The 12,088-nt window shown below is 43.1% G+C and overlaps 1 protein-coding gene across 3 annotated transcripts in view; it reads right to left on the reverse strand.

The window, feature by feature from the left end:
• WDTC1 (WD and tetratricopeptide repeats 1) overlaps nucleotides 1-12,088 on the reverse strand; it is a 72,047-nt gene that overhangs the window by 34,228 nt on the left and 25,731 nt on the right. For all 3 annotated transcript variants that reach the window (XM_055389129.2, XM_055389128.2, XM_055389133.2), the window contains exons 2-3: nucleotides 11,433-11,579; nucleotides 9,295-9,378 (exon numbers count right to left, since the gene is read on the reverse strand). In XM_055389129.2, the coding sequence (XP_055245104.1) occupies nucleotides 9,295-9,378; nucleotides 11,433-11,480 (132 nt within the window). In that variant the 5' untranslated portion in view covers nucleotides 11,481-11,579. The remainder of the gene's footprint in view (nucleotides 1-9,294; nucleotides 9,379-11,432; nucleotides 11,580-12,088) is intronic.

Below are 12,088 nucleotides of genomic sequence, written 5' to 3' on the forward strand. Positions count from 1 at the left end.
CAGTGAGAACTCTGGCTCCCAACAACATTGACTTCTTTATTCAATTCTGTAACATACACAAAGTAGTTATAGAATTGCTACAGCAATACTACTACAAATGACAAATCTACTAAGTAGAGCTCAAGATTTCTTTGAAGTTCATTTTATCTTTACACTGAAAATATATACAAAGTATCATGTTTAAAAATTGGCTGGGCATGGTGGCTCACGCCTCATCCCAGCACTGTGGGAGTACTTGGGAGGCCAAGATGGGATCACTTGAGCCCAGGAGTTTGAGACCAGCCTGGGCAACACAGCAAAACCTTGTCTCTACTTAAAAAAAAAATTTTTTTTTTTTTTAAGACAGAGTTTCACTCTTGTTGCCCAGGCTGGAGTACAATGGCACGATCTCAGCTCACCACAACCTCTGCCTGCCGGGTTCAAGCGATTCTCCTGCCTCAGCCTCCCGAGCAGCTGGGATTACAGGCGTGCACCACCTCACATGGCTAATTTTTGTATTTTTAGTAGAGACAGGGTTTCACCATGTTGGCCAGGCTGGTCTCGAACTCCCAACCTCAGGTGATCCGCCCGCCTCGGCCTCCCAAAGTGCTGGGATTACAGGAGTGAGCCACCGTGCCTAGCCTATTTTTTATTTAAAAAAAAATTTTTAGGCCGGGCGCAGTGGCTTACGCCTGTAATCCCAGCACTTTGGGAGGCTGAGGCGGGCGGATCACCTGAGGCCGGGAGTTCGAGACCAGCCTGACCAACATGGAGAAACCCCATCTCTACTAAAAATACAAAAATCACCGGGCATGGTAGCACACACCTGTAATCCCAGCTGCTAGGGAGGCTGAGGCAGGAGAATCACTTGAACCCAGGAGGCAGAGGTTGTGGTGAGACGAGATCATGCCATTGCACTCCAGCCTGGGCAACAGAGTGAGACTCCATCTCAAATAAAATAAAATAAAATAAAATAAAATACAAAAAGCAAATTACATGAGTTAGTTGGCATCCCACTTTTTAATTTTACTTTTTGAAAACGTAAAGTCTCAACATGGTTCTAAAAGTAAACAGGCATAGTGGCTCGCACCTGTAATCCCAACATCTTGGGAGGCTGTGGCAGGCAGGTCACTTGAGGCCAGGAATTTGAGACCAGCCTAGCAAACATAGTGAAACCTTGTCTCTACTCAAAATACAAAAATTAGCCGGGCATGGTGGCAGATGCCTGTCATCCCAGCTACTCAGGAGGTTGAGGCACATGAATTGCTTGAACCCAGGAGGCAGAGGTTGCAGTGAGCCAAGATCATGCCACTGCACTCCAGCCTGGGCAACAGAGACAGGCTCTGTCTCAAAATAAAAATAAAATAAATAAAAGTAAAAACTACAAAAAGGTCCACAGAAGAGTTACTCACCTTTCTCTACCCTTCTACCTTATAACTCCCACCCGCTGGAGTGACCAATTTCATTAGTTTCTCCTTATCCATCCTGTGCTTCTGTTTACAAAAACCATGCTGGTGCATATATCAATTCTTATTCTCCCTCCTTTGTTACACCAAAATTGGCAAAAATTATATTAAAATGGCCCTCAAGCATATGGAATATATATATTAAACTTCATTCATAAGAGAAATGTAACTTAAAACTATACTGAGACACTTTTCACTAGTTAGAATGATAAAAAAAAAATTCAAAAGCTCAACCATACAGTCTACTGATGAGTTATGGAGAAACAGGCACATTCATGCATTGCCAGTGGGAAGACAAAATGGTGCAACTCCCATGGTGAAGAATTTGGCAACATCTGTTTTTATTGTTTGTTTGTTTGTTTGTTTTTGAGATAGGATCTTACTCTGTTGCCTAGGCTGTTTTATTATTTTAATTTTTAATTTTTTGAGGGAGAGTCGCTCTGTTGCCCAGGCTGGAGTGCAGTGGCACAATCTTGGCTCACTGCAACCTCCACGTCCCCCCAGGCTCAAGCAATTGTTGTGCCTCAGGCTCCCAAGTAGCTGGGACCACAGTGGTGTGTCACCACCCCTGGCTAATTTTTGTATTTTTAGTAGAGACAGGGTTTCACCGTGTTAGCCAGGCTGGTCTTGAACTCCTGAGCTCAAGTAATCCGCCTGCCTTGGCTCCCCAAAGTGCTGGGATTACAGCACTTGCCCTAATTATACCTCTTAAATGTCTCTCAAATCCACTGGCTTCTCTCCATCCAAATTACTGTTATTTTAGTTCAGGTAACCCATCACCTCTTCCTGAATCACTGTCATAACCTCTTAACTGGTTCTGCCTGTCTCCAGTTTAAACACCTGCAATCTATTCTTCATTTTGAAGCCAACATTAATTTTTTAAAAAGCATAACTCTGCTCAGGCATGGTGGCTCATGTCTGTAATCCCAGCACTTTGAGAGGCCAAGGTGGGTGGACTACATGAGCCTAGGGGTTCAAAACCAGCCTGGGCAACACGGTAAAACCCTGTTTCTAACTAGCTGGGCATGGTGGTGCATGTCTGTAGTCCCAGCTACTCAGGAGGCTGAGGTAGGAGGATCACCCAAAGCCCAGGAGGTCAAGGCTATCGTGAGCCATGATCGCATCACTGCACTCCAGCCTGGGTGACAGAGCAAGACTCTGTCTCAAAAACAACAACAACAACAACAACAACAACAACAACAACAACAACAACAACAACAAAGGCCGGGCGTGGTGGCTCATGCCTGTAATCCTACCACTTTGGGAGGTCGAGGCAGGCGGATCACAAGGTCAGGCGTTCAAGACCAGCCTGGCCAATATGGTGAAACGTCGTCTCTACTAAAAATACAAAAATTAGCCAGGAGTGGTGGTGCACACCTGTAGTCCCAGCTACTCAGGAGGCTGAGGCAGAATTCCTTGAACCTGAGAGGCAGAGGTTGCAGTAAGCCGAGATTGTGCCACTGCACTCCAGCCTGGGTGACAGAGCAATTCCATCTCAAAAACAAACAAACAAACAAACAAAAAAAAAACCAAAAAAAAAATCTGATCATGTTGCTCTTATGGTCAAAACCATTCAATGACTCTCCATTGTCCATCGTCTTCCACGTAGCTTACAATATCCTTCATTACGAATAGCCCATCCACACTTACCTCACCAACCTCATTTCTCATCCCTCTTCCACTTGGACTTTGTGACTAATTGTTCTCTTGAACTGAGTATTCTCTATTCTCTCTTGCCACACTCATATGTTAGCCTAACAAATTTACTGTTTTGTACTTATTTTTTTTTTGAGGCAGTCCCACTCTGTTGCCCAAGTTGGAGTGCAGTGGTGTGATCATGGCTCACTGCAGCCTCAACCTCCTGGGCTCAAGCAATCCTACTGCCTCAGCCTCCCAAGTAGCTGGGGACTATAGGCATGTGCCTCCACACCTAGCTGATTTTTTTTTTTTTGGAGAAACAGGGCCTCCTTATGTTACCCAGGCTGGTCTTGAACTTCTTTCTGGACTTGCCATCCACTCATCTCAGCCTCCCAAAGTGTTGGGATTTACAGGCGTGAGCCACTGCACCCAGCCTACATTTTTTATTTAAAAAAGTATCTTGGGCTGGGCGCAGTGGCTCACACCTGTAATCCCAGCACTTTGGGAGGCTGAGGAGGGTGGACCACCTGAGGTCAGGAGTTCAAGACCAGCCTGGCCAACATAGTGAAACCCCATCTCTACTAAAAATACAAAAATTAGCTGGGTGTGGTGGCGTGCACCTGTAGTCCCAGCTACTTGGGAGGCTGAGGCAGGAGAATCACTTGAACCCAGGAGGCAAAGGTTGCAGTGAGCCAAGATTGAGCCACTGCACTCCAGCCTCAGCGACAGAGTGAGACTCTGTCTCAAAAAAACTAAAAAATCGGCTGGGCGCAGTGGCTCACACCTGTAATCCCAGTACTTGGGAGGCCGAGGTGGGTGAATCACGAGGTCAGGAGATCGAGACCAGCCTGACCAACATGGTGAAACCCCACCTCTACTAAAAATACAGAAATTAGCCAGGCATGGAGGCACACGCCTGTAATCACAGCTACTTGGGAGGCTGGTGCAGGAGAATCACTTGAACCTGGGAGGCGGAGGTTGCAGTGAGCCAAGATCGCGCCACTGCACTCCAGCCTGGGTGACAGGGCAAGACTCTGTCACAAGAAAACCACAAAAAAAAAAAAAAAAAAAAACCACCTAAAAAATTAAATTAAAAAAAAAAAGTATCTTGAAAGCCAATCTGTTATCTCTCTGGCCTATAATTCTGCACTCATCTGTGAAATCTCTCTTTTTTTAAGTTTTCATTTTTGATGGTATAGAGACAGGGGTCTTGCCATGTTGCCCAGGCTGGTCTCGAACTCCTGAGCTCAAGTGATCCACCTGCCACAGCCTCACAAAGTACTCAGATTACAGGGGTGAGCCACCATGCCTCGCCTGTGAAATTTCTCAAAATGATGATGAACACATTGGGGTTTGAGAGAGAGTATTTGTTGAGCATTATGTTTGATATAAGACAGAAGGAGTATGATAGGAGCAAAAGTTGGTACAAACACCATGGAAGGCAATTTTGGTAATACTTATCAAAATCACAGATGTGTATATCCTCTGACCTACAAATTCCACCCTAGGTATTCGTCTGATAGAGATATAACCGCATGTGCCAAATGATGTCATAAGGAATGACCTTGTACATGCAAAAAATTGTAAATAATCTACATGTCTATTGCTATGGCTAATTTAAGTAAATTATGGGTCCACATACACAACAGAACACTCTGAACCATGAAAGAATTAGAAATTAGAAATATCTTATGTATGAATATGGCAAAATTATGAAAGTATCTTTTTAAAGATACTTCATTGTTTTAGACCTTATTTTTTTTAGTAAGTTGTTGATTTTCTTACTGAAACAGTAAATATGTTAGGCTAACATTTGTGAGAAAAGGTAAGAATTTTATGCATAAAATTCCTCTGAAAGGATACTAAAACTCACTATATTAGTCAATTCCACGTAAGTGGATTACGTAGCTGGGAAAAATAATGAGGAGATGACTTTTTAAACTTTTGAATTTGAACCATATGAATATTGACCTATTAAAAAATAAGGTGAGTGGATCACTTGAGGACAGGAGTTTGAGACCAGCTTGGCCAACTTGGCGAAACTCCATCTCTAGCAAATAAAAAAATTAGCTGGGTGTGGTGGCACACGCCTGTAATCCCAGCTACTCAGAAGGCTGAGGCACAATAACTGCTTCAGCCCAGGAGGCAGAGGTTGCACTGAGACGAGATTGGCCACTGCACCACAGCCTAGGCGACAGAGTGAGGCCCTGTTGCCAAAAAAAAAAAAAGAAAGTAATCCAAGTTAACTTGGAGGCTTTTCAAACTGTCAGCTCTGTAGGTATAAATTCTATCAACATACAGGAAGGGTAACCAATATCAACACTAGCTAAAGTCTGAATTTTAAATGGACATAAAATGTAAACTATAAAGTCAAAAAGTAAAAATCAGACCAGATTATTAAGGCGGAAGCTACAGAAATCGCATGGTTGAATAGGGATAAGGTTATGAAAGCTACCTCTAATGTGGAATATCAGAAAAGCCAATCACACCAACAGGTTTTTATTGAGCATCTACTAAATGTCTGACACTATCTCATAATAGTTCTCTTTCAGCTTCCCTTTGCATTTTTCAAAAGCATACAGAGTAGAAAATTGGAAAACCCAGGAAAAAATGTTTTGCCCAGATCATAAAGAAAACATAATCAGTAACCACCAAAAGGCAGGAGCTTTTACTGTTGATTTTCCCTCTTATCCCACCCTTACCTCCCACTAATCACCTTTTCTTAATGCCAAAGATAAACTATTATTGACTAACATGAGGTCCATATGTGACAATGATGGAAATAAAACAGGGAAGGAAATGACTGAAGAAGTTTTAAATAGCTAGATGCCATCAAATCACCATCTTGGGACTGGCGTCTTAGGAAACTTTAAGAGCTTTCCATAAATAACAACAATAATAGCAGCTAATGTCTGTTGTGTGCCATGGACTTATACAATATACTGGACACTGTGCTAGGTCCTTTACATAAATTAACTGACTTACACCTAAGAGACATTATTTTACAGATGAAGAAATGGCCTTTAGAAGTTAAACAACTTCTCCAAGTTCATATTGCTTATAGAGGTATTTTAATTACTATTTGGGGTAATGCAAATAGTATTCCCTCCAACTCCAAACCAGGAAAGAGGAAAACAGATGGCTTTTTGAGAGTTAGACTGTAAAAATCAACACATTCGAGCTTTTTCTCCTCCTTGGCTACCGTGATACCATGTTCTCCTCAGACCTCTATGGCTATTCTTTCTGTCTTCAGTGGGTAGAGGAAGACGAAAAGTAGGTACTCTCTAAATGCTGAAACACCTTGGTTCTTGGTCCTGGACCCTTTTCTTGCTCCTCCTGCTTTTCCCCCAGGCAATATTATTCAGGCATCCCATTCCATGGCTCTATAGAGTAGTGGTTCTTAACATTTCCAGTTTCAGGACCCCTTTACGCTATTAAAAATTACTGAGGATCCCAAAGAGCTTTTGTTTATATGGGTGATATCTGTCAATATTTATCATATTAGAAATTAAAACAATTTTTTTTTCTGAGATGGAGTTTTGTGCTTGTTGCCCAGGCCTGGAGTGCAATGGTGAGATCTTGGCTCACTGCAACCTCCACCTCCAGGGTTCAAGCGATTCTCCTGCCTCAGCCTCCCAAGTTGCTGGGATTACAGGCACACACCACCATGGCCAACTGATTTTTGTATTTTTTTGTAGAGATGGGCTTTCTCCATGTTGGTCAGGCTGGTCTCAAACTCCTGACCTCAGGTGATCCCCCCGCCTCAGCCTCCCTAAGTGCTGGGATTACAGGTGTGAGCCACTGCGCCCAGTAATTTTTTTTTTTTTTAAACAGGGTCTCACTCTGTCACCCAGGCTGGAGTGCAGTGGCACAATCACAGCTCACTGCAGGCTTAACCTCCTGGGCCCAAGTGATTCTCCCATTTTAGCCTCCCAAATAGTTGGGACAAGTATGCACCACCATGCTTGGCTAATTCATTTTTTAAAAAATGTTTAGTAGAGACAAGGTCTCGCTATGTTGCCCAGGCTGGCATATTCTTAATTCACTAAAAAACAACAATAAAAAACACATTTTAAATGAAATAACTATATTTTCCAAGGCAAAGAATTTAATGAGAAGAGTGGCATTGTTTTACATTTTTGCAAACTTCTTTAATGTCTAGTTTAATGGAAGACCAGTAGATTCTCATCTGCTTTTGTATTCAGCCCATTGCAATGTCATTTTTGGTTGAAGTATATGAAAAAAATCCAGCCTCACAAAGAAGCTGGAATTGGAAGGAATATTTGAATAGCCTTTTCAGGTAACTGTGTATATCTTTCTTTGATACTATGCCAAAACTCAACAAGTACTAATTTCTTTTAAGATTACAGTGTGGGCTAGGCACAGTAGCTCACACCTGTAATCCAAGCACTTTGGGTGGTTGAGGCAGGTGAATGGCTTGAGCTCAGGAGTTTGAGACCAGCCTGGGCAACATGGTGAAACCCTGTCTCTACAAAAAAATACAAAAATTAGCTGGGCATAGTGGCATGTATCTGTAATCCCAGCTATTCAGGGGGCTGAGGCAGGAGGATCACTTGAGTCCGGGAAGTTGAGGCTGCAGTGAGCCATGATGGCACCACTGCATTCCAGCCTGGGCAACAATGCAAGACACTGTTTCAAAAAAAAAAAATTAGATTCAAAATGTGATCTTGGCTGGGTGAGGTGGCTCATGCCTGAATTCCCAGCACTTTGGGAGGCCAAGGTGAGAGACCTGTTTGAGGTCAGGAATTGGAGATCAGCTTGGGCAACACAGCAAGACTCCAACTCTACCAAAAACAAAACAAAATGAAGACCCACAAAACACATGATGTTGAGGAAGAAAAGAGAATGGAACCAACATTATGGAGTCTCTATGTCAGACACAATGAAAAAGCTGAATTTCTGGACCAAAGGTCTGGCCTATCCATGGACAGGACAGGACAAACTTGAACAAGCGTTTTGGTTTTTGGTTTTGGTTGTTTTTTTTAAACATTTTATTATTTTATTTTAATTTTTAGAGACAAGGTCTTGCTATATTGCTCAGGCTGGACTTGAACTCCTGGGCTCAAGCAATCCTGTCTCAGCCTCCCAAATAGCTGGGACTATAGGCATGTGTCACTGAACCTGGCTTTCTTTTATTTTTTTCTTTTTTGAGACAGAGTTTCACTCTGTTGTCCAGGATGGAGTGCAGTGGCACTATCTTGGCTCACTGCAACTTCCGCCTCCTGGGTTCAAGCAATTCTCGTGCCTTAGCCTCCCAAATAGCTGGGATTACAGGCATGCACCACTATGCCTGAGTAATTTTGTATTTTTAGTAGAGTTGGGATTTCACCATGTTGGCCAGGCTGGTCTCAAACTCCTGACCTCAAGTGATCCACCCTCCTTGACCTCCCAAAGTGCTGCGAATACAGGCATGAGCCGGTCTTTTTTTTTTTTTTTAAATACCTATTCTCAGTCCACATCCCTACAGCATTGCTTTGATGCTAAAATAAGAAAGTGTGTGTGTTTGTGTGTGTGTGCACGTATACATTATGTGTATATGTATATGTATATGTATATGTATATGAAAACACTATAAATTCTATATTCCTGTATACAGGTAGGAAATCTGTATTCACTGCCCAAGCCAATAGTAAAAATAGTGGTATGGAATTGAACAAACTTTTTTAAAGCAAATAATATGTCCAAAAAAATAATTTAAGGCCAGGCGCGGTGGCTCACCCCTGTAATCCCAGTGGGAGTCCAAGGCGGGCGGATCACGAGGTCAGGAGATCGAGACCATCCTGGCTAACATGGTGAAACCCTGTCTCTACTAAAAATACAAAAAAATTAGCTGGGCGTGGTGATGGGCGCCTGTAGTCCCAGCTACTCGGGAGGCTGAGGCAGGAGAATGACGTGAACCCGGGAGGCGGAGCTTGCAGTAAGCAGAGATCGTGCCACCGCACTCCAGACTGGGTGACAGAGCGAGACTTCATCTCAAAAAAAATAAAAAATAAAAAAATAATAATTTATATGTGACTATGTCAATTGCTGATCTTGATTCAGATTTAGTTGTCTACTGAAGGAGAAGTAACTGTCAGATATGGCCTGCAGAGAAACACTTGTTTATGCCTTGATAAGGCCAAGAGGATTTCTGCAGGCAGAGAATGGACAGCAGGCCATCTGCATCTAGGGTGCAAACTGGATCTCTTACCTGCAGCTCTGCTTCCAGGCCCAGCCGCCGGATAAAGGGGTCAGTGACATGGTAGCGCCGCTCAAAGCTCAGGGCACCCCGCTCCTAGGGGACAGAAACAAATTCGTGATTTCATTGATTCAATTAAATATGATTTATTATGTGCCTATTATATATCCAGCTCTTTCCTGGGCACCACAGGAGCTAAAGAAGACAACAAGGAACTGGCCTACAGGACTTTGTATTATTCTGGGACAAGGATTAGAGAAGAATAGAAGACAGTAGTATATAATTAAGCACTAAGTTGTGCCGTTCAGTTTTTTTTTTAAAGAAACCAAAAAATTTTTAAAAAGGAAAGAAGAAAAATTGGAAACAATAGGGAATAGTTCCGTATTTAGGTTGGACAGGGTGGGCATCATCTTTAGGACACATATTGCACACAAAGGGAAAAAGAACCCCTGCTGATTCCGTGCCTCTAGGAAATGGCCCCTGTCTTTGAGGACCACTCAGTCTAATGAAATCACACACAAAAAACTTCCACAAATGGACAAAGCTAAAAGGATTCAGGGGCTGGGCATGGTGGCTTATGCCTGTAATCCCAGTACTTTGGGAGGCCAAGGAAGGCCAAGGAAGGCCAAGGAACCTGAGGTCAGGAGTTCAAGACCAGCCTGGCCAACATGGTATAACCCCATCTCTACTAAAAATACAAAATTAGCCAGGCATGGTGGCACGTGCCTGTAATCCCAGCTACTCGGGAGGCTGAGGCAGGAGAATCACTCGAACCTGGGAGGTGGAGGTTGCAATGAGCCAAGATCATGCCACTGCACTCCAGCCTGGGCAACAAGAGCAAAACTCCGTCTCAAAAAATAAAAATAAAAATAAGATAAATAAAAGGATTCAGGGATGCAGGGAAAAATACACAAATATGCCAAGTACATGGCTCATGTAGAGGCACATACTCAATCCTTCTAAATGGTGACCATAGCTTATGCTGCATGCCACTTGATTTTTTAAAAATTTTTAGTTAAAAATTTTTTTAGGTCAGGCATGGTGGCTCACGCCTGTAATCCCAACACTTTGGGAGGACAAGGTGGGTGGATCACGAGGTCAGGAGATCAAGATCTCCTGAGTAACACGGTGAAACCCCGTCTCTACTAAAAATACAAAAAATTAGCTGGGCATGGTAGCATGCGCCTGTAGTCCCAGCTACTTGCGAGGCTGAGGCAAGAGAATCGCTTGAACCTGGGAGGTGGAGGTCGCACTGAGCTGAGATCACACCACTGCACTCCAGCCTGGGCAACAGAGCAACACTCTGTCTCAAAAAAAAAAAATTTTTAGTACTTTAGTACTTTTTAGCACTTAATTTGTCAAAGAACTTTCTCAAGCTCATTCAGATTTCATTCTCAAGGTCAGCCTACAGGCAGACAGCCATTATCATCATTTAACAACATAAAACTGAGGCACAGGAGGTAAAATGACTAAAGACCTATAGTTAGTTAATTAGGGCAGTGGTGAGATGAAGCTCCTGACTCCAGCTGGGGATTCTTACCAGTGCTGGAGCACATCATGCCTTGGTTTAATGTATTGCATTAAACCTCTATGGCTCCTTTTCTGAGGGTTTCTCTAACAAAGCCTGGGGCTACTTCAATAACTGAACTTGACTGCCCAGTCATCCATTTATCTCACAGGTATCAGAGTGTCTTCTACATACAAACTGCAGAGGACAGGCTTTAGCACAGGAGAGCCTCAAAGAGAATACAAGCTGAACTGGGACTAATACTCTCCCAGGATCTCTTACATATACAACTTGGCAGCTGGAGCAACATGAAGAAGTTATATTTGCTCTTGTGCACCACCTGCCCAACACAAGGATGTGTATGTATCTGCACAACACATTGACAGCTCCCCTCCCTTGCCAGCCTGCATTAATCTCAGCAGCCCAGGCACAAGTATGTGGACAGAGTCTCCATGAAATCCATGTTCTTAGACAATACAAGATGGAGAGAAAGAGACCTTGATTCTAGTCCTGGGTCTGCCACTAACTAGCTACGTGACTTTAGGCAAGTCACAGACTATAGATTTCAGTTTTTTCATCTGTAAAATCAATCTGTGGGAAAGAAAAGATCTCATGATCTGGTGCAGAAGTCTGGGCTGCTTACCTTGATCTGCCTACGGATGAGGTCTCTAGTTATGTTGACTTTCGCCATCTTTTCTTAATGGTTCAACAGAAGGAAGCTATAAAAGGATCTTCAGGACCCCTGAGCATTCCAGCCAAGCCCAGGTCCACAAAATACACATTTAGTTACCTGGGGGAAAAAAAAATCATCAAACTTTGGAGGATGGATAATAAGGTGACTCCCAAGACCTAATTCCACCCCTAAAACAGCCCACCCAGTGAAGTGGCCCTTGCCTGTCATTTGTGGCATGGTGGGCTGGCCCTGCTCCATAGTGTTGAAAAACCTCTGGAATGGGTGAAGTGGGTGGGGAGAACAGTAGCACATCCCAACAAGCATTGGAACAAACACGGAAGAAATATGTTATGCTTCATCAGAAAATGGCAGGTTGGGTATAAGTATGAAGGATAATGGTAGCATATCCTTAAAGTTAGAACAAGGCAAAGCTAGAAAGACATCAAGTTTCACTTGCTCAGTAGGCATCTGTGGCAGCTTGTCTGAACTTTTAGTTATGCTTCAAATCTCTGATCCTCAGCTTGGCTCTCCCCGAAACCAAATCAGTATCACAGACAGAACTCTCAAGCCTCCAGTAGATTCACAGAATCAAACAGTGTAAAGGAAATGTAATGGTGACCGTGTCC

This window comes from Gorilla gorilla, chromosome 1, assembly GCF_029281585.2.
Source record: "Gorilla gorilla gorilla isolate KB3781 chromosome 1, NHGRI_mGorGor1-v2.1_pri, whole genome shotgun sequence".
In the NCBI taxonomy this organism is placed as follows: Eukaryota; Metazoa; Chordata; class Mammalia; order Primates; family Hominidae; genus Gorilla; species Gorilla gorilla.